The sequence below is a fragment of the Callospermophilus lateralis genome, chromosome 14, assembly GCF_048772815.1.
Source record: "Callospermophilus lateralis isolate mCalLat2 chromosome 14, mCalLat2.hap1, whole genome shotgun sequence".
Lineage (NCBI taxonomy): Eukaryota > Metazoa > Chordata > Mammalia > Rodentia > Sciuridae > Callospermophilus > Callospermophilus lateralis.
Window position 1 is genome coordinate 29,951,424 of NC_135318.1, and position 22,657 is coordinate 29,974,080.

Here is a 22,657-nt window from a genome sequence, read left to right on the forward strand (position 1 = left end):
CACTTGTTTGTTCACATTTTATTTTAAAGAGGGAAAGAGGGGGAGGGAAGAATTTTCCTGAAGTTAAAAGCATGAGTTTAAATGTCTGGCTTTGTCAGCCCGACAAGGAGGGAATCAGAAAAAGAACAACTCCAAGGCAGGTAAATGGAAGCTCAAAATTCTTCTCTGTGCCCCTCAGTAGCCTCAGAGCTGCAACCAACTGTGTTTGGCAATGCATCCCTGGTCTTGCTGGTTCCTGGTTTTCTTATCTGCAGAATCTTACTATGATCATATTGAAAGTTTACTTTCTTAAGTATGTGGTGTGTGTGTGTGTGTGTGTGTGTGTCATTTCTGTTGAAGATGACAGGAAAATCATTTGATAGACAATTCACAAACATAGTAAAAGAAAAGCTTTACCAGTTACAGGATAGCCTTCAGCTATCTGGAGAATTCACTTACTGGGGGACTTATTTGCCCAGCAGGGACACCGGGTAACAAGTTCACTTCAGACCCTCTGCTCTCCCTGGCTTTCCTGGGGCTGCTGATCTGTTCTGGTGAAGCCCTTAGAAGTCAGCAGTAAAAAAAAATCATTAACAACTTTGGTCTTCTTGCATATGAGTGGCTCTTATTCACAAATCGGTTATTTTGCTCACTCTCCTAATCCTCTGCTCTGCACCCCAGATCCTTGCTTGGATGTTTGTTTTTCTCTCTTCCTGGGCCATAAAAATTCGCATTAATTTTACCCAGAACTCCTGGAGAGAAAACTCTATTATCATTGTAGCAGAAAAGAGGCTGAGCACCAAGAACTCTTTAACAGGTAACAACCAAATCTGGAAAAGTGGCACATGCAGAAGAATTTGTAGTGGATGTGAGGGAAGCTGGGGGCAATCTTTTAATCATCAGATCATCTACATTTCTTGAATTTAGTGTGATGTAATCTGACAAATAACAATGTCTATAGACTCATCTGATTTGATCCTACTGACTGTTTGCAAGTCCTCTGGGGATCCTCCTAAGATTGTGCTTCACACAAAAATGTTTTAATAGCTCCCCCCATACACACACACACACACACACACACACACACACACACCATCCTTTCCCCTTTGTGGCTATTAATTTATACTTATGTTTTAACTCTTTATTTTTGGTTGCCCTTTATAAAAGGTGTAACCTGAGCTGCTAGTCTTGTGGGAGATGCTGATGCAGATCTAAACTCAGAAGGTGATTTTACCCTGGTTAGTACACTGAGGCGCTCAGTACATGATTTTTCAGGTGATGGGAAAACCCATCATCATAAGAATGTAGCTTCTTGTATTTTACAATTAACTATAATACCAAACCAGGGTATTCAGTAAAAGGGGACTAGCCTCCTGCTGCGTGTTTTTGAGGAGGGGTGAAGTCCTGTTCTTCCTTTTGTTTGTTACCTGCTTACTAATTGAGTTGTCATCACACAGAAAGGAAAGGGACATGGTAGCAATGAGTGGCTTCTTCCTTCTCTCCTTATTCTACTCTTCTGTATTAAAAAGCTACCCTTTTCCCCAAGCCCCATGGAAAAGCCTCCACAAGGGTAGAGCTATCTGCAGCCTTCAAAGGGACTCAGCCAAGTAATTTAGAGTCCCCTGTTTCCCCACAGGGAACTCCTGCCATCTTGTCAGCCCTGGAGGCTCCAATCCTTCATACTGAGGCAGGGGGAAGGGATCAAAATAAGAACAAAAAATATTTTGAATGAAATTCATCACCTTCTAAAGCTACTTCTCTGGATGACATTCCTGGCACTTTGGAGTCTGCAGTGAACACGTGGTCCTTGCTCACAGGTGCCTCTGATATGGCCCAGAGCAGCACCAGCTGAAGGCCTCTCCAAGGCCGAGAACTCATTTTAACCCTAGACCAGGAGCAAAGCCTGCTGCTAAATTGTCAGTTCAGCTTTACTTCTTCAGAGCCAGTGTTTTTAGCTATTTAACGAAACACAAAAGCATTGCTGCTCATAAAGCATTTGCTCCTGTGCAGGACAAGGGCCACAGATGAGGACAGGCTCCCACTGGGGCATCTCAGGTCCACTTCAGTGTGTTTGTTGTGTTTCTTGTAATCAGGGCTCTCCCTATGGGTTCCCAGAAGTGGAACTCCTAGACGCCGTTACCAGAAAGACAGATGTACAATGGACGGTCAGGACAGAACACTCAGCGCCAGGTCTCTGAGCCATGTGCCAGGCATCCCACTCCGGACCTGATTCTCACGCTTGCCCTGTGGCAACAGCAGAAACCAAAGTGAACAGGTGAGAAACATCGATCCAGATTTCTCCAGGGATTAGTTTGTTCCCAGGTTTGTAAATATTACTTTTCACCCTTTCACCTTACAGAATGGTGAGAGCAAGAGGTAGGCTGGGCAATCTGCCCAGCAAGATGTAGCCACGTATATAACACAGTGCAGGGTTAAAAAAAAAAAAAAGATTTTTTGTTTGAGGCGTGCACCACCACACCTGCCTCTTTAAAGCATATCACTTTTTGTTTAATCTTGCTGCTCTTTATTTATAGATGAGGAATCAAAAAACCGAAAATGCCTATAATCCCAGCAACTCAGGAGGTTAAGGCAGGAGGATGACAAGTTCGAGGCCAGCCTCAGTGATTCAGCAAGGTCCTATCCATCTTTCTGAGACCCTGGCTCAAATTTTTAAAAAAATTAAAAAGTGTTAGGGATGTGGCTCGGTGGTTAAGCACCCCTGGGTTCAATTCCTGGTGCCCAAAACAATAACAACAAAAAAATGCTTTGATCAGGTCTTTGGCCTCTTACAGTAACATTAGTAAAATCTTCTCTTACTCTTTTTTTTTAAGAAAAGATACCTTGTATTTTTATAAAAATTTGCCCAATCCACTCTGTCCCCCAACCCATCTGTGTTCACCTGCTATTCTTGCTGCTCTCCATTTTTCAAAACTCACTCTAAAATTACATGAAAGCAACCCCATTTTAACAAAATTAGAATTCTGGTAGGAAAGGCTTACCGCGAGTCTGTGGAGACAGACCCAGCAAGAGTTTTCTATTTTATTTCAGCCTCTCTCAGTTCCGCCTAGAATTTGGTCGATGATATATATAATTACTTCCCTAGAGCAGGTCTACGTCTCTACCCTGGAGAAATAACAAACTCCAAAGTATTCTCCTGTTTCAAAGATGCTGCAGATGAAGATTGTTTTGATCTTCGTGCATTAGCATGTGGGCTCCTGACAGACAATTCCTTTCGATATTATATAATCCTAAAATATTGGACACAGTATTCATTTCAACCATCCATGGATATGCTTCTCTTTCCTTTTTACCCTCCTCCACATCATTAGTCATCACGTCCTGCTGATTTTTAACTCCTGCGTATTTCTCAAATGTCGCCTCAGTATGTCTTATTGATTATATGATTCCACCTCCATTGACACCATCTTGGTTGATAAGATCTTTTCTTGTCTAGATCAGTGGGCTTCATAAATTTGGATGAATAAATGAATGAATGAATCTAAATGATCACTCTCTAACTGAAAAAAAAAAATCTCAAGATCTATCTTCCATCTGGTTCCTAAAGATATCTATCTAAAATGCAAATCTGACTCTGATAATCAGCAGCTTAGAACCTTTTAGATGATTTTTCAGGCCAGACCCCAGCTGCTGAGGCATTTCTCACCATGCCTCACTCACAACCCCCCAATCCCCATCCTAGAGGGACCACAATTATTCCCTTCTTTTTTTTTTTTTTAATATCTTTGTTTTATTTATTTTTGCATGTGGTGCGGCGGATCTAACCCGGTGCCTCACACATGTGAAGCGAGTGCTCAGCCACTGAGCCCCAGCCCCAGCCCCAATTATCCCCTTCTTTGCTGCATAAACCCCCACTTGTCCTTCAAGACTCATACCTTCTCCTTGGAAATCTTTCCCACACTTACTGTAAACAATAGTTTTGTTTTGTTTTTAAGAATTTGATCTTTGTTTTATTTATTTGGTTTTTTTTATGTGATGCTGAGGATCAGAGCCCCAGGCCTCACCTGTGCTAGGCAAGTGCTTTAATGCTGAGCTGTAACCCCAGTCTGGAAACAGTAGATTCTTGTCTAGGGAATTTGTTTTGTCAGGGCCTCGTGCATTAGAGACAAGCACTTTACCACTGAGCTACATCCCCAGCCCTTATGCTTGGTTTATGATGACATAAGCCATTTACATTCATCACACGCCCAAGCTTCCCTCCCTGCCGCTCTACAAGTTTTCCTTGGATGATCTATCAGGATTTAGTTGCAGATCCAAAGAGGAGCTTTGGTCACTTTTGATGTTGGAAAACACAAAAATGCTAAACACAAAAATGACACCAAGAGCAAGCAAATCTACGTATCTTAGAAACAGCTACTGCTTCCTCCCCTCATGGCTACTCGCTCCACTCTTCCCCTTCATTTACAGTTATTTTAAATACAATATATTAATGCGATATGGTTTGAGAGATGGGATTCAGAAACCCAGGTACAATTTTTAGTTCTGTTCTCTACCAGCCATGCCCTCCAATCATTCATAAAAACTCTTTGGGCCTTATCAACTGAATCTGTAAAATTTGATTAGATGGGAATTGCATGAGTTGGACTTTAGATCCTGTCCATTTCTAACAATGACTCAAAAGACCACATGGAACCTGTAACCAGGGCCCTGACCAGGAAACATGATGAAAGAGTTTTAGGGACCCGGGAAGGGAGAGGAGAAGGGCTCAGTGGTAGAGCATTTACCTAGCATCCATGTGGCCCAGGGTTCAGTCCTAGTAGCTCTCCAAGAAAGGGGGTGCCCAGGCACTCCTAAGTTCTATGGAAAACCCTGTGTGAGTTGGCCACATCATCTTGGTCTGCACAGGGGTTTTCTTGTCCTTTTTCCTATCAAGTAATGACAGTCTATGGCTGCATTATATATACTATGCATTAGCATATATAAAAGCATCATCTTTTTTGAGAAGAACAATAGTGTTTTACTTTGGGGGAGTTTCAGGGTGGATTTGGTGTTTTATTTCGTTTGCTGATTCATCATCACTGAATTTCCTGAAGGGAACTAGAAGGTTAGCTAGAGGAGAACGGCAAACCAAGAAAAGCAGCTTCCCCAAGTCCCACCAAGAGGAGTGACAGTAGTTCTCAGTTTGGAGTTAGAGGCCAGCTTTTCTGTTTCTACTTGATTCAGTTCATGAGATGGCCTCCACATGTCCACCAGCAGTTGGTTTGGACATCAGTATGTGGGTATAGGGCAAGCAGGCACACCAGGGCCTCTCTGCAAGTGACGTGTTCTGGTTGTCACCCCCATCTCTGCAGTTCTGGGGACAAGCCCTTCCAGCTCCAATCTGCCCCCAACTACTTCATTTTCCAGTCTGTACCTACAGGATGTCACAGTACCTACTGTGTGCCGGTACAATGCCAGCCCTGGGGAAGAAATACTGAAAAAACTGAGTAAGTTTTGCCTGAGTGAAAAATATACAGCCATGTATATAGTACAGGTCCTATCCTCATCCAAATTTTAGGCTACAAGATGTGCGTGATTGGCCCTAAAAAGATTAAACTGTGACATTGGATTTTATTCAAAGCTGCTTATTCTATGACAGGTCCCTCCTAAATAGTATTCAAAGAGGTTTGGTGTAGAAACTCCACATCTCCCTCCTGGTAATGATGATACTCTCCAACGGGATACACTACTGAGTTCTTCTCATAAAATGGTCCCAAGAACAGTTTTATGAACTCCTAGAATAACTCCCAAAGCTACTCATGACCCTGTTAGAGAACATATCACTGCTACAAAATTGGCAAACATGAACCAGCATGGTGGCGATTTGGCAGAAGGAAAGCTCGGAAATTAGCACTTGTCCAGGCTGTTAGAATTCCTGTGAAAATTGCAGGCTCACATCGAATGAATTTGTCAGGAGGGGAATTATTTGCTAGTGTTCTGACCACCATCCTGGAGAACTGATTTAACATCTACCCCTTCCTTACCCCAGCTCTGGACAAGTGCTGGCTCTGCTTAGTGCATCACAATCCTCAGAGGTCACCCCATTCTAAAGGGGCTGAGTGGTAGCTGGGGGCCTTGGATGATGGATCTGCCTCAAGGGAGTTCCAGAGCAGACTTTTCCAGTTTAGATAACATTTACAGGATACCTGTTGACTGTTACATGCTGCCTGAAGCGCTGGACACACCTAAAAAGAAAATGGAACACTCTCTCTGCCCTGGAGAAGCTTCCAGGGAGCAGCAGGATCTAGGTGGTCAGATCTGTAGTAGAGATACACCTCTATGCCCACAGGGCTTGGAGGCATAGAGGTGATGTTAGGAGGAGGCTCTCTCAAGATGTTGTGAGAAGCTTCTTAGTGTCTGTGAAGATACTGCAACAAGGAAACTGAAAGCACCAAAGCATGGAATGTGGAAGGGGGTGGACTGTGAAGCCAGAATGTTGGGGGGCAGTAGGGCAGTGCAGGCACTTGGGTACAGAATTTAAGGTGGCACCCCTTTTCAAGGTCGGCACCTGAGAGCATTTGTCTCCTTAACATTTGCACCTGGCGCCTCGCTTGCTCAGCCCTGCAGAGGGTGGTCTCCATTGGCCTGTGTCTTGCTAAGGAACTGGGACTTTATCTTTAGATCATGGAGGTCTTTGAAGGGTTTGAAGCCAGGGGACTGACTTGGCAGGACTGGCCTTTTAGAAATACCACTCCAGCAGCTGTTAGGGTGGGGCTGGACTGCAGACAGATAAGAGGTTGTGCTCACAGTCCAAGCATGAACTGGGAAAGATGGAAACATGGTGTTTGGGGGCGGGGGGCGGTGTTATAAAATCCAGGAGGTAAAAACCAGACCTGAGTTGAATGTTGTAGATGAGGAAGGAGGAAAGCTCTCTGATCACTGCTGGTTTCTAGGGCAGCCCCTGCGCAAGAGAGATAAAGAAATCAAGTGGTAAATGGAGAAGGAAGAAGAGGAGGTGACATCGGGTCAGTGGGCAGGCTGGGGAGAGGTGTTGGGAGAGCTGTGGATTTGGCCTCAAGAACACGGAAGGTTAAGGAAGCCATGGGGCGCCCAGGTGGTGACATACAGCTGGTGGCTGGACAGGTGACTGTGATGGTGGGAGAGAAAAGAGAACTGGAGATACAAATGGGCAGAGTGCACTCTGTAGACTGAGCCACGTGGCTTTCTCAAAAAGGAAATGTCGATCCAGGAAAGCAGCAATCTACGGACCAAGCCCAGGGGAACCCTAGGAAACCACTTCCAAGATTTAAGGTGCAAGGAAGCCCCCAGTAAAGGTACTGCTGAGGGATGGGTGAGGGGCTGCAGGTCATCAAGCTAAGAGAAAGGTGTGTAGAAGACTTGGAGTGACCAACACTGTCAAGACTCTAGAAAGGTCAAGTCCCAGGAGGCCTGGGAAAAGTTTGTGATTGTAGTCTGACCCCATTTGACAGTGTGGTCAGGGCAGAAGCTAGATGGGGACAGTTTGAGGAATGACAGAAAGTGAGGAGAGAGAGGATACAGACCAACTAAGACAACTTTCTCGAATACCGAGGCCTGGGCCCAGGTATTCTGGTTCATGTGCTTGAACCTGATCCAGAGACCTGAGTTAATGGAAGGGATTGGTGTTGAACCTGCTCTCGGGTAGCTGGGACAGGAAGAAAAGAGAGTGTTGCCTTGTATAAGAATGCAGATGCAAGTTAAGAGATTTTCCTTTAAGGACAGAGGGCAAGCAAAATGGTTGAGTGGGCTGAGAATCCACTTAAATACTGAGACCATGGATTTGTGATGGCCCTGTCAGTGCTTCTGAGAGTTTTCTCCAGTGTCTCTCAGCAGCACGGAGTCAGAACTGAGAAGGTGAGTCAGGGTAATAGGAAGGGCAAGAGTCAGCGTGTAAGGCTGATCAGTGAGTGCCACTACCCGTGGCTCAGGTCATAGACAGTGCACCCTTAGAAGGTAGTGAAGGGGGTGAGAGACAGAAGGACATGTGGCAGGGGAATGACACCAGGGGCCTGACAGTCTCCAAGAGGAGCAGACCTGGTAGCAATAAGCATGAAGGCCAGGAGGCCACAGACGTTGGCAACAGAAGGGTGAACCTCTTAGTGGATGGCAAATTTCCGATGCCATCTGAAGAGGAAATATGATGGAAAAAATACTGTCACGAAAATGCCTTACGTGGGTCAAACTGTGAAGTGTAAAATGGCCTTTTTGCCTGAAGATGAATAACCTGTGGTTCGGTTTAGCAGTTTATGCTTTGGATATCATGTCATATCCAGAAACAATACCTTCCCCCACTGCAAGTCAAAATAAAATCAGAAAGTGCTTAGTGGAAAGAAAGAAAAAAAAAAAAAAAAAAAAAAAACAGTAGTAGAATAAAGCTACAAAACTCAAAGCACCGGCAGAGGAAAGGCGGGGAAAAACTGCAGACAAGCTTTGAGGTTGTGTGAACTATGAAAATTTATAGAAATGTTATCTTTACAAAAAAAAAAAAAAAAAAAAATCCCAAGGTGCTTTACTTGCCAACCCCTGGAATGAAGTAAAAATTCCCATCCAGAGTGCTACTTTTAATTATCATTCTCTTTATGTTGTTTCCTAAAATAATAACGGGCATTCTAGAGATGATTTACCAAGATGGCTTAATTAGATGTCAGATGAGTACCTGTGCCCACGAGCCCCATTACCGCAGGCTTCTTTATGCAAATCGGACTGACTGTTCTGAACCTGACTAGATAAAGAGACAGACATAATTGGAGCAGCTGGGCTGGAAGCACAGCTGGGCCGTCCCCATGGAGACCAGACTCCAGCGCCTGGTGCTTCCTGTTGTCCCAGTGTCCTGCCCACTCTTCTTTTTCAGAGAGGAACATAGCAGCCCATCTGAGCCTGGGTCTCCCTTGGATGATCTCCATATTGGTGCTCTTCAGTTTTGATGTGCACACCAATCTCCTGGGGAACTTGTTAAACTGCAGATTTCGCCTCCTTGCTCTCCAGTGGAGCCCCTGGGTTCTTGTTTCTGACAAGCACCCAGGTGATGCAAGTACTGGTGAACTTCAGTTCCCACTCAGAGTAGCTATAAATAGGCTCTAAAAAGCTCCAACTAGCCTTCAGAGACCTTCCTTGGCATTCCCATTTTAGCACCTGTTTCTCCCCTTTTGCTCCTTTCCCCAACCACCCTGCCTTCTATCCTTGCCTCCTTAGAGGGAGGAGGGGAATTAGTAGTGAATTAAGGTACTAATTCCCCTCCTCCCTCCAGTACTTCACACTCTGGGCTCTCTCAGAAGCTCTCTCAAAAGCTGTTCTGTAAATCAGGTGTGGTGACACACCCCGTGGACTCCAGGTACTCGCTACTGGAGAGGCTGAGGTAGGAGAATCACAAGTTCAAGGCCATTCTGGGCAGTTTAGCATGACTATGTCTCAAGATAAAAAGAGTTGGGGGGTAGCTCCGTGGTAGCTCAGTAAGTCATTCTGCAAAGAGCTGCTCTCAGCCAGTAGTCTCCTTAAATAAGAGAAGCTGAAATTTTTATTTTTAAAAAGAGAGAGAAGAGAAATAGCCAAAATATCACAGAGTTCCCCAAAGGGAACAGCCTGCTTTATTATTTTTGTCACCTGAGCCAAGAGACTACTTCCTGGAATGTGGTAGTTGGTAGCTACCACCCATCTTTCCAGAATCTGAACTGCAGACCTCTGGGTTCCACAGACACTTGGGTGCCTCTGGGACAGAATGTTCATGGTCCATCAGCATGGAGGAAGGCTTTTCTAATATTAAGATGAAATCCATCTACCTAGAGCTGATCCCAGTGGCCTCATTCTGGGAACCGGTCCTTAGATCCCTGCAGAAGAGGCTTGAGAGCCTAGAGGCGGCTGTCATGTCATTCCTGCATCTTTTCTTCAGGCAAAACATCTCAGGTCCATTGGCTATTATTCTTCTTATGCCATGGTTTGACACTTCTAGACATTTTCCTCTGGTTCTGCTATATGTCCCTCTCTCACTGCATTTGTCACATTCTCCTATAAATTTTTATTTTAAATCTGGCTCTTCCGCCAGATTCCAGGCTTCCTGACCTAAGCTGAACCCTAGACATAGAAGATACTAAAAAAACTGATGGATTAACAAATTTGTCTTTGTTTTTTCCCATCCAAAAGTAATCTCAAGGAGTAGGGTTTTTAAAGCACAATTGCTTAAAGGCAATTCTGACCATGTGAAAAGGGGAGGAGGGGAGAGATTTGCTTCTGTCAGGATTGTTACTTCAGTAATAAGAGGTGATCATGAAACTACTCACTTCATTTAGAAACTTCATTTAGAACAGGGATTGGAATCATGAGAAGACTCCTTCACTCTCATGTTTGGCAGCTGGCGTTGGCTGTTGGTTGAGGGCCTAGTTGGGACTTTCAGCCAGCCACATGTGTTGTCTGGACTCCAAGGGCAAATGTCTTTGAAAGAGGGCTGACACCACTTTGTGTTCTATAATCTCTTTTCAGAAACCACTTGTGCCACATTCTGTTGAGGCAATTTCTAACCTTCACTTTACAAGAGAGGAAAGACTCCATCTCTCAGTGAAGGAGGGTTGGGATTGCAATTGTAAGGAGTGCGTGCATATGGGATGGGATATAGACTGGTGTGGCTCTCTTCAAAAAAATGCAATCTGCCACAAGCAGTCATGGAAAAAGGGGCCAAATTCCTCATAATAGAATGTGTGTCTGAATCCCTTATGTGGGATAAGAGATAAGAATCAAGGCAGAAGGGTTTCACGAAAGCACTGAGTTTTTCCTTCACTTTGAGAAGAGGTAATTTGAACTCAAGAACACAAATGGTGGGCTGGGGATGTGATTCAAGCGGTAGCGCTCGCCTGGCATGCGTGTGGCCCAGGTTCGATCCTTAGCACCACATACAAACAAAAATGTTGTGTCCGCCAAAAACTAAAAAATAAATATTAAAAAATTCTCTCTCTCTTAAAAAAAAAAAAAAAAATGGCTACCCTTAGAAAGTCCTGATCAGAGCCACTTCCTCTTTTTGCAAAAATGAGGCAGCTGGCTGTAGTCACCAGAGTGTCATTCAAGTGAACTCTCTTCATTGAGGTGACCTATAGATGCCCCTGCCCCATCACTTCCTCTCATTTCTTGTCATAATTTTAATCACTTCATTAACCATATTGGTGACACCCTGACTTCTCAGCCTCCTGAGATCCTGTCTTCCAACCAGCTTGTCCTCCATCCTGCTCGTCGACTCACCCCATCTGTGGTCCTAGGGCCAGACCTCTGATTTGTCATCACCTCTCATTGCAAGCAGCCCTCCACGGTCACTATGTTAGGTATCTTTCAACTCCAGTAACTCTTCAATGCCAGAAGACCCTGTGGTCCTTTGATCCTTCCACCCCTTCCACTCTCCCTCACCTCTTCGTGACCTCACTTCCCTCCCCGCACCCAGCCTGGATCAGGAATCCATCACAGAACCACCCTTTTGCATATGCTCAGTGTTCTTGCCCCATCCCTCGAGTTCTCCTAACAAACCCAACCCCAACACCCACCTGCCATGAAAATAACCTCCAGTGGGTCCTTACTGCTGCCTGCAATCAGACTCTCCCTAAAACACGGAAGCAGAAATGCTGCCTTTAGCCCTCCCCACCGCTGCGCTGTACCCCGACATCTTTGGGCCAGGGCCTACTATCTGCCAGGCTTGCTGCTCAGACCTTGCACACCAGCCAACCTTCAGAAAGATAAGAAGTCCTCCTGCGAAAACAATACCTCTTGGCCAACATCCTGGCTTTCTAGTGGTTTCCAAACTAGAGTCTAACGATGTGACATCCTCTCTGAGGGCACCCTTTCCATTTCCGCCTCCTTTTCTGTACACTCAGCCTTGCTCAGAGAGCTATGTTGACATCTCTTTCTATTCTTAGCACAAAGCACAAACTCACATATACAGATTAACCAAAAAGTTAGAAGGGGGCTGGGGTTGTGGCTCAGTGGTAGAGTGCTTGCCTAGCACACGTGAGGTCCTGGGTTCGATCCTCAGCACCACATAAAAATGAAGTAAAAGATATTGTGTTCACCTACAATTAAAAATAAATAAATAAAATAAATATTTTTTAAAAAAAACAAACAAAAAGTTAGAAGAACTGCACATCCATTTTCCAATATCTTAGAAAACTCAAGAGAGATTAGGGGCTTAGAAATAGAAGGGGCTGTCACAGGGCAGATACTGTGGGGTAGAAAGGCCTGGAGGCTTCCGTGTGCTGGAGATGTGTGACCTCTGGCAAGTCCCTTTTGCTGCCTGGGGTCTCAGCCTCTTCATCTGCAGAGTGAAGAGTCAGGATGAGGCAATTTCCAAGGACCTTTCTAGATCTTTCATTCTGACTTTGTCACAGAATGTTACCACTTCATAATTGCCTGTTTTTTCTTCCTCTGAATTATTCATTTATCAGTTTTTCAATCAAGGAAAGGGCTCTGCTTCATGCCCAGAGGGAACAAAGTTAAATAGCCCACAATGCCCTCCCTTTAGGAATTCAGATTTCTTATAGACAGAGCTTGCTCTAATCCTATCATTTTACCACAATGTGATGAATGTTTGGGGAAAGTGTATCGTAAGGCTGATGGGAACAAAATAAAAAAAAGGATTAGTTCTGACCATGGAGGTTAGAATCCTTCACTGAGGAGATACTGTTATAGACTACCCCTAAGTGAACAATTGGACTCTGCCAGAATATGGGTAAGGACACAGAAAGGACACTCTAATTATGATAAAGGGCCCAAAGACATGGTGAATCTGAGGGACAAATTCAACATTTTCCACATAACCTGACCATTAAGCACAAGAGGGAGTGTAACTGAAGAAAATAAATGGAGACTATCTATTTTTTTCTTCTCATTTAGCAAAAATTTTATTTTAGAATTAGCCAGAGTTTCTAATTTTAAGTCAGGACTTCTCTAAAGTTTTCTTTTTTAACTTGTTTTTATTTTTATGTAATGCTGGGGTTTGAACCCAGTGCCTCATGCATGCTAAGCAAGCACTCTACCACTGAGCCACAACCGTGGCCCCATTCTGTAAAGTTTTAGGTTTTGCCCTCTCTAGCCTCTGTTGTGTAATATATATGTTACCTGACATCTGGCTGGTTTATTTATTTATTTTTTTATTTTTTAATAGTTGCTCAAGACAATACAATGATCTTGACATATCATACATTTGATTCAAATAGGGTATGAATTTTCATTTTTCCACGTGTACAGATTGCAGGATCACATTGGTTATACATCCATGTGTATACATACAGCAATCCTAGTGTCAGTTGTATCATTTATTCATTTATGCTACTTTCCTGAAGATGTGCAAGAACAATATGTATCAAATATTTCCTTGTAATGTGAAAGGTAGCCAGTAATAGCAGCTTTGTTTTAAGGGGGAGAAGCTGAGGCAAACAGTGATTGGTAGATTTAACATGGGTAAATATGCCCTGTGTCTTCCTTCATGAAAATTCCATGACTTTCTTTGTTCCTTATAGCCTTCTACTTATAGTCATACCTGAAAGGGAAATATTCATAAGCAATATAACTGACCTGGGATAGCCACACTAGGTCAGTCTCAAGGGTGAGATCTTGACTCAAGTATGGTTCAGAAGAATCAGATATTATGAACACCATATAAGGTTAGGGAATAAAGCCTAACATAAGTTACTACTCAAAATATGGGTAGGTAAAATTCAAATCTCCTAAGCCCTTGAGAATAGCTGTTCCCTTCTCCAAATCTAATTGTTTCACAGTCATTGTTGCCTTTTGTCAATCTGGAAGGTGCTGGTCGCACGCTTTATAGGACAAAAGCACCCATGTGGATCACTGCCATATAGGATTTGTCCTTTGGCCTTAGAGATCCAAAAAGAGAACCCCATCTCCCAGAACTGATCAGGGTTTAGAGGACAGACAACTCAGCTGTGTCTTTTTCTCGTGTCTCTAGTGCCATCTACTGGGAAGCAAGTGGCCTTCATTCCAATACCTTCAGTTCAGTGTCAAAAACCTAGCTGGGGTAGCAAAGAGGAGAAAAGGGGAGGAAGGAGAAGCCAGAGCAGATTCTAACAAAAAAGATTAGGTGCATTATACTGAAGCCACTGCTATACAGTGTACAATTGAAACCACAAAACAAAAATAAAAACCTTCTAAATTATCAGAAACACAGATACAAGTAAACACAGACCATATAACAAGCTTTTAAAGCAACAACTGGAAATCATAAACACAGGAAGCATACTATACAGTAAGACAAAACTAAGAATACTTAGAACAAATGTATGTTGTGTTAATTCCACTAAATGTCCCTATTAAACAGGATCATGGATTGAATCCCAAAGCAAAACCCAATAGAATGCTGTATACAAACCAAGTGAAGGCTGAAAATAAAATATGAAAGTAAACAGGCAAATGAAAGTCTGAATAGTGTGTATGTATACATGTATGTATGTATGTATGTATTGCAGTGCTGGGTATCAAATCCAGGGCTTGGGAAAGGCTGTGGTTTTGATTCCCAGCACCACTAAAAAAAAAAAAAAAAAATTGGCCTGGGGTTGTGGCTCAGTGACGGAGTGCTTGCCTCGCATATGTGAGGCACTGGGTTCGATCCTCAGCACCACATAAAAACAAATAAACGAAATAAAGGTATTGTGCCCATATATAACTGAAAAAAAAAATATTTTTTAAAAAAAAATTGATAAAGTATTAGCTAACCTATTCAATACACAAAACAAGAAATGAATATAGGAAAATTACTACAGATGAGATTAAAAGAACCATAAATTATAACTATGCTAAACTCTTTATGAATAAGTATCAGAGTAATATAGATGAAATAGATACTTTTCTAGGAAAATCAAATTTGCAGTTGTGGCCCCTGAAAAGAAATATTAAGTAGACAAATTATGATAGCAAAAATAGAGAAAAATATGGGTGCATAGTTATCTAATAAAATAGATATAAAATAATTGGAATAACTTTAGAAACAACCTCTAAAATATATTGAATTAAAAGATCAAGGTGGAAATGGGCTACCACGTGTGTCAGTGTGTATGTGTGTGTCTGTGTACACTAAAATATCTTGTTTTGGATATCTTTTTTTTTTTTCTTTTTCAAACATTGATGGACCTTTATTTTATTCATTTATTTATATGTGGTGCTGAGAATCAAACCCAGTGCCTCACACATGCTAGGCAAGCGCTCTACCACTGACTACAACCCCAGCCCCTTGTTTTGGATATCTTGTTTGGATATCTTGTTTTCTGGAAGGGTGCATAAAAAACAGTAACAGTAATTGCTTCTGTGGAAGGAGTGGGATATGTGGGAAATAAAGATGAGAATTTTTCATTATATAATATTTTATGTTTGTATCTTTTACATTTAAGTTGATCACACATGTAAATATTACTTATCCAAAATTTTTTTTTTGTAAAAGAAGAATCTAGGCAAGGAAATAGATGCTTTTTACGTTACCCCAAATAATTCTATATCCCTTAATTTTTTCCTGAAGCTGATTGTGATAGAAAAGATTCTTTTATATGCTTCCCAAATTTACTTGGTTGAACAGTGGACCCATATGCCACGATGTATCACCTGAGCATCAGTGTCTCACTCAGTTGCTTGGTACCCTGGGTATTCCCAAAGCTGTGAACTGCAAGACTCCAATCGTCACACACCAGAAAGCTTGCATCTCTGAGTTGAAGTATGTCTTCTTTTGCTCAAAGATTAGTGTTTCCTCACAGCAATTAGGAATCTTCAAAACCAGAATCAAAAGCTAAGTCTAATTTTACTTACTTAAGTAAATAAAGAGTAAGGTACAAGCTCCTGATTTTTCTAGGCCTTCTAAGATTATGGCCTCACTTTGCATGCTAAATCTTTCTCCTAAATATAGTAGGCACCAAGTTCCTAAAGTATCCCCATCTGAACACATGAAAGGAAAAAGTAATCCTCACCCCAAAAGATTATGTCAATCACCTAACGTCTGTAATTACCTTTAGTGTATATAATACAAGTCTGGGACAATAAAATTTTAAAAGGGACTAAACTGTATCATTGTTTAAGGATCAGAAATGGAGCCCTTTCTTTTCTCCTCTTCAAGAATGGCCAGAGTACCAGGCGTAGTGACGCATGCCCATAATCTCAGTGGCTCCAGAGGCTGAGGCAGGAGAATCTTAACTTCAAAGGTAGCCTCAGCACTTACTGAACAACTTGATGAGACCCTGTCTTAAAATAAAATATAGAAAAGGCTAGTGATATAGCTCAGTGGTTTAGTGCCCCTGGGATCAATCCCGGTACCACCCCCCCCACACACACACACACAAAAAAAAATGTCTGGAGTGTTTGGCTGGCTGAAGAGAAATTAGGGATTCTTTGTGCTGGATGCAATATTCTAGGACCTAACCGTGGGCTACTCCAGGGTGGGCTATGATTTTATGGGACAAGGTGGACCTCTGCTGTCATTTTGTCCTGGTTTTTTTCCCCTACACTATTCAGAGCCTGCCTTGGCTTCAGTTAGAACTCTGGCACATAAATATACACATATGTATACCTGGACATAAAAAAATGTGTTTAGTATATTGAGTGACCTACAAAGATTCTCTCTGAAATAAAGAATTCTGCAGGAAGAGAAGGTGGGTAGTTGAAAGTCAGTGGTCCAATTTCATTGCATTGATGAAATGCCCGGACTCAGGGCTGTTTGAGATGGCTCAGTCTCGCATCTGGGGAGAACCAAAAGTTAGAAAAAGGGGCTGAGGATACAACTCAGTTAGCAGAGTGCTTGCTTTGCATGCACAAGGCCCTGGGTTCCAATTCCCAGCACCACAAAAACATTTTTTAAGAAGTTAGGAAGAGAATGAAAGGTTAAAAAGTAAAATGTATTTTCAGAAGAATGTACAAACCCATACTGCTGTTTTGGCAAACGTGTATAGAGGACTTTGTGTTGAGAAATTATCTCTCCCTTGAATCTCCCATTGAAATGACTTTTTAATCTCACTTTCTCTTTCTTTCCTCAAATCCCTGATTACTTGTTTAGTGCTTTTAGTAGGATGGAAGATATGACAAACAACTTTTACATATTATCAATTCTAAGATGCCATTGTTTATAAAGTTGCCATTATTTTATGTATCATAAAGAAAGAAAATCTCTGCCTTAAACCAGGGCATGACTGAAAATTTTAAAATATGAATGTAAGAGTCTTAAATTGAGGAACTGTGTTGTATCAACATCTAGGTTGTTGATAATGATATCAGGTTGTAGGAGTCTCGGTTTCCTTATCTGTTACCTGAGCAGTTTAGACCAAATGAGCTGAGAACCTACAGGTTCCAATGCTATTGAGTTGTGGAACACCATGAAGGGGTGTTCTGGGCATTGGTCATGTGACAATCACCAAAACTGGAGTCCTGTCCCAGTCCCTTCTATGCTTTCTCCTTTAGGAGTTGAAGATCCCTACATAGCAGTATCCTCCCTCAGGACTGTCCACCCACTCACATCATTGTGAAGAGGCTCCAGGATGGCCCACCTTCATAAGAAAAACTCCAGTGTGCTGACAGTTGGAGGAACCTGGCTCACACACACTGAGGCAGTGCTTGCCAGACTGACTGCCCCAGGAATCACTCCTGGAGAAAAGCTTCCATCAAAGTACTGAATTTAAATTGGCAGATGATAGAGTGGTCATACATCCCAGTTTGCCTTGGACTATCCTACTTGATCCATTTGCTCCAGGTTTATTAACATCTTCTGCTCCAGTTTAGAGTGTCTACAGACTGATCAGGGAGGTGATTTGGACAAGGTAATTGCCAGTGTCCCTTTAACCAATAATGGCCCCAAATGGTTTGAAAATCACTATTGCAGGATTTTTTTTAGTGTCTGGTCTGCCCTGCCAGGTGCTAATGCTTGGTTAGGAGACTGGAGATATTTTAGCAGTAAAGAAACATCATCTGGAGGTGTGGCTCAGTGGTACAGTGCTTGCTAGCCCTGTATTTGATCTCTAGTACCACACAAAAAGGAAGGAAAGGGAAAAGAAAAAGGAAAAAAGAGAAAAAGAGAGAAGGAAGAAAAAAGAAAGAATCAATGAGGTGATTGGGTGAAAGGTTAACACAGCCATCACCTTTATGTAACTTAACCTTTCATGGAAATTAACGTGTTTCCTTATTTCTTGTACATTTCATACTTGAATGACTCTGAATATTGTATCTATTGCATTTTATAATCAATAGCATATTCTAATCAAGGAAATCGAATAATTCAATCTCCTTGGGATCTGGGCTTTCATCTCCTTTACGAATTGAAAAGAAGCCTGAGAGGGTAGAGCCAGTAGGTCTTTTGGGTGCTGTATATAAGGCTTGATCTGAGCATTAATCACCTTTGTTCTCTTTCTACCAGGAGATGTTGCTCCAGTGCAAGGAACTGCATTCGACCTAAGAAAGCCAGTGCAGCTTGGAAAACACCTGCAAGAGTTCCATCTCGGTGGTTTTGACCATAATTTCTGTCTGAAGAACTCTAAAGAAAAGCATTTCTGCGCAAGGTCAGGTCCTTTTCACTTCCTGCCTCTGAGGGAAGAAGAGACACCAATTCTTTGAGGAGCCTTTTGCCAGACCTTATTGATAGCATTTACAACATGACAGAGGACCAAATACCACATCCCCCATCTTTTCAAAGTTCCCATGAATTTGGTGAATTCATCCTCCCTGGCCAGTCATCATCCCTGTATCCCCTATTTGGGTGGCAGATCATCTCTCCCCTTCTCTGCCTGTTCTTTAAGGCCCATTTTCTGTTAGAAGCCCTAGTGCTTCCTGATTGAAGTCCCCATTGCCTTCCTTGACCTTCCAGAGCCCTTTGTACTTGATCATCTGTGACTCATGTCCTGCCCACCCCTGTGTATACTTGGAGGCTCCCCTTTTCTTACCACCTCAGTCTCCAGTCTGCTAAGATGCCTGTGTGCATACTCTTTCCTTCTCACTGAATTCCCAGTTCCTTGTACCATTTCACTGGCAATAATCCATACAAGTTTGTAGAATCAATGGGTTTTAAAGAAAGCAGAGAAAATGATTCAAATTCTATAATACAGACAGAAAGAACTACACAAATCTTCTCCACCTCCAAGCCCCAGCACCAACGCCCCCTGTGTTCTATTTGAACCACCTTCTTCCTGGGTATGTCTTTCCTCACTGCCCCCACCCAAAGAATCCCCTTGCCTTCTCCCTGTTGATTCAAATCTTGCCCCCCTTTTTCCCAAACATGTTTCCCTGAGCCTCTTGTTTGACAGCATGTTGTCTGGATGTCTTAACTATTTCATGCATGTATTGTGCCTTAAGACCCAAGCTTTTATCTATAATCCATCAACAGCAAGTATAGAACCAGAAAGGAGCTCACCCCTATAGAGGCCTGGTTGTTGATTTTAAAGGACACAGTTTATCAGAAGAAACCCACAGCCCCTAACAAAACTGTTACAGAAGAGACCTAAAACCAGCCTGCTCCAGCTCCTGGGAAGGGAATAGTTTAATTCATAAAAACATCTCTTCTCTTTTATAAAAGACATGGCTGGTTGTCTCTCCAGGCCAAGCAGAGAGCCTGATTCCATGAAAAAGAATCTCAGCCTTATGTGCTGGAGATATAGTTCAGAGGGAGAGCACTTGTCCAACATGCATGAGGTCCTAGGTCTGGCCCCTTCTGGAGCCCTTACTGCTTCTTTCCAGCCTGGTTCCTCTCTTTCCACCCTACCTCAGTTGGCTGGGGTCAATCCGTTTTGCCATTCTCCAAAGAAGCCAAGATCAGAGTGAAAAGTTGCCATGGAGGATCCTTAAAACCACCTTCTCATGCCCCACCTAGGAGGCTGTAAGAATTTCCATCATGTTCTTCCTTCCTACCTCTCTCTCCTCCATACATCTTGCCCCTCTGTGGCTAGGTCTGATTCCTGTCCCAAAGAGGATTCCATAACTACCCCTCCCTGTCTGGTTTTCTGCTCTGGACTCACATGTGGTTTGTCTTTATCCCCAGGGTGTATCATGCTGGAAGCGGGAGGGTACTAGAAGTATACACCACCCAGCCTGGTGTCCAGTTTTACACAGGCAACTTCCTGAATGGCACGCTGAAGGGCAAGAATGGAGCCATCTATCCTAAGCATTCTGGCTTCTGTCTTGAGACCCAGAATTGGCCTGATGCAATCAACCAGGTAAAGCCCCAGGCTGCCTTGATAGAGTGGTATTGAATCCAAGGTCACAGCCCTCAAATCAAGCTGTATGATTCAAAAGTCCATATTTGTTTTCTTCTCCGTCATTCCAAACAGAAAACCCAAAGCAAAGCTACTGATGTGGCATTTTCATGTTTTTAAAAAGCTTAAACTTTTTATCTTTGAAACCTTTATTCAGTATAATGTTTCTTTTTGTATTAAATATTTTTTTAGTAGTAGATGGACATGATCTCTTTATTTTTATGTGGTGCTGAGGATTGAACCCAGTGCCTCATATGTGCAAGGCAAGTGCTCTGCCACTGAGCCACAACCCCAGCCCCCTCATATGTTTGTCAATAACCACACATTCTGCAACCACACTTTTAAGCAGAGCCTTCTTTTCATCCTATTAGACTCTTTATAACTTTTTTTTCTATCACTTGAAGCAGTTCTCCTCAAAGTGCCAGCCTATAATAAGGAGCTTTCACCTTGCATCAGAATTTTTTTTTTTTTTTTTTGGTTATCAGGGATTGAGCTCAGGGGCCTTTAAATACTAAGCCACATCCCAACCCTTTTTTGTAGTTTACTTAGAGATAGCATCTCACTGAGTTGTTTAGGGCCTCGCTAAGTTGCAGGTGCTGGCTTTGAACTCATGGTCTCCTGTTTCAGCCTCCCGTGCCACTGGGATTACAGGCATGTGCCACCCTGCCTGGCTATAAACTGTTTTAGTCAGCTTTTTGTTGTTGCTGTGACTAAAAGAATCAGACCAGAAAAACTGTAGAGGAAGAAAAGTTTATTTAGGGTCTCATGGTTTCAGAGGCCTCAATCCATAGACATCAGGCTCCATTCCTTGGCTCAAGGTGAGGTAGGATATCATGGTGGAAGAGTGTGGCAGATCAGGAAGCAGAGAGAAAGAGCTCCACTTGCCAAATACAGATATATACCACCCCAAAGCCATATCCCCAATTCCCACCTCCTCCAGCCACACCCTACCACTTCAGTTGCCACTCAGTTAATCCTTATCAGGGGATTAATTTACTGATTGGATTAAGACTCTCACAACCCAGTCATTTCTCCTCTGAACCTTCTTGCATTGTCACACATGAGCTTTGGGGAACACATTACATGCAAACCATAACATAAACCAACTACTTCCTCCAGCAAGAAAGTCTTGCTTTGAAAAATTGTGCTTGGGATTTAGATTTTCATTCTGGTTCAGAATGGTTCTTTATCTCATCACAACCCAATACTACTGTTTCCACACTGGCACTGACCCACAGAGCCCTGGTCTAGAGGCACACCCTGAATGGCTAATGGCATGACCCTGGCTAGTAAAGTGTAACTGTGTTGTCTTCCCTTCACAGCCCCACTTCCCTCCTGTGCTGCTGAGTCCTGGGGAGGAGTACAACCATACCACCTGGTTCAAGTTTTCTGTGGCTTGAGGAAGTGTGAAGATACATCCTAGTCCATGGCCAGGCCTGGGCCCCCTCAGCAGCCTGTCTCCTGTCCAGAGACAAGGTGAAGATTTAGAGGATTTAAAAGTGATCATGTGCTAAATCATACAAATGGTAGCTGTCACAATAATTGGTCTGAATATTGATTTCCTTTTCCAGTGACTGGCTCTGGACCATGTCTAATGACAAGCTTTATTCTCTGTGCAGTTCAAAGGGCAAGTGAACCCAAACATCAAAGTCATCATCTAAGGCCTGAACTTAGCCCAGAAGTGGTGTCCAGGGACTCTTATACACTGTTGTAGGTTTCATCTCTCATCTTTGTTTCTGTGATGTTGCTCTCATTGCTTTTGTCTCCTCCTCCTCCTTTACTTCAAATCGCTTTACTCTTGGGTAGCACTCTACAGTTTTCCAAAGTCATATGAGCTGGTTCACCATGCCAGCAGATGGAGCCTCTGTAGCAGGTAATTGACAAGGGAGGGAGCTGAGGTGCAGAGGTTGAGTGACCCACCACAAGCTGGTAAAATGTTTAAGAAGGACTTGAGTTTAGGTCATGCAAATTAAACTCCCCTTCTTTACCTATCCCAGTCGGCCAGAGCATTCCAGGAGTCACTGAAGGGTTAAAAAGGGATCTGGTCCCTGCTCTGTTAGGAGCCAGCCTTTCTTCTCAGATTCCCTTTTGTAAGAAGCCATTCAAATACCCATAAAGAATCCATCATTTAGACTCCCTGCCTTTGGAGTTAACATTTATACTGGAAGCAGTGTTGTGTGTATGTAGATGAGGCTGGAGATTCTTTTCCTGAATAATCAAATCATTAATGACGGGTGTGGGCTGGTGCTTTTTAAAGAAATATATTTTATACTATTGTTTACTACAATCAGTTGAAATAAAATCATCCCCAGAAGAGTCCAGTTCTTTCATTCTTCTTGTCAGGCATGGACTTTGGGGAATGGAACAAGTATATGGTGTGTGTTCTGGATTCTATGATCTCCAATAGGCGCCCCAGCATTTTCCCAGAGAAAGCTGGCAAACTATTGAGCTTTCCATACCTCCTCTTTCTCTGAAACCAATAATAAATCAAAGATACAATTTTTAAA

At 42.8% G+C, this 22,657-nt stretch overlaps 1 protein-coding gene across 1 annotated transcript in view; it reads left to right on the plus strand.

Moving 5' to 3' along the window:
• Nucleotides 1–22,657, plus strand: part of LOC143380151 (galactose mutarotase-like) — a 51,476-nt gene extending 28,819 nt beyond the window's left edge. The window contains exons 5-7 of the mRNA XM_076832918.1: nt 18,323–18,464; nt 19,937–20,111; nt 21,473–22,657. Coding sequence (XP_076689033.1) covers nt 18,323–18,464; nt 19,937–20,111; nt 21,473–21,550 — 395 coding nt within the window. The 3' untranslated portion in view covers nt 21,551–22,657. The remainder of the gene's footprint in view (nt 1–18,322; nt 18,465–19,936; nt 20,112–21,472) is intronic.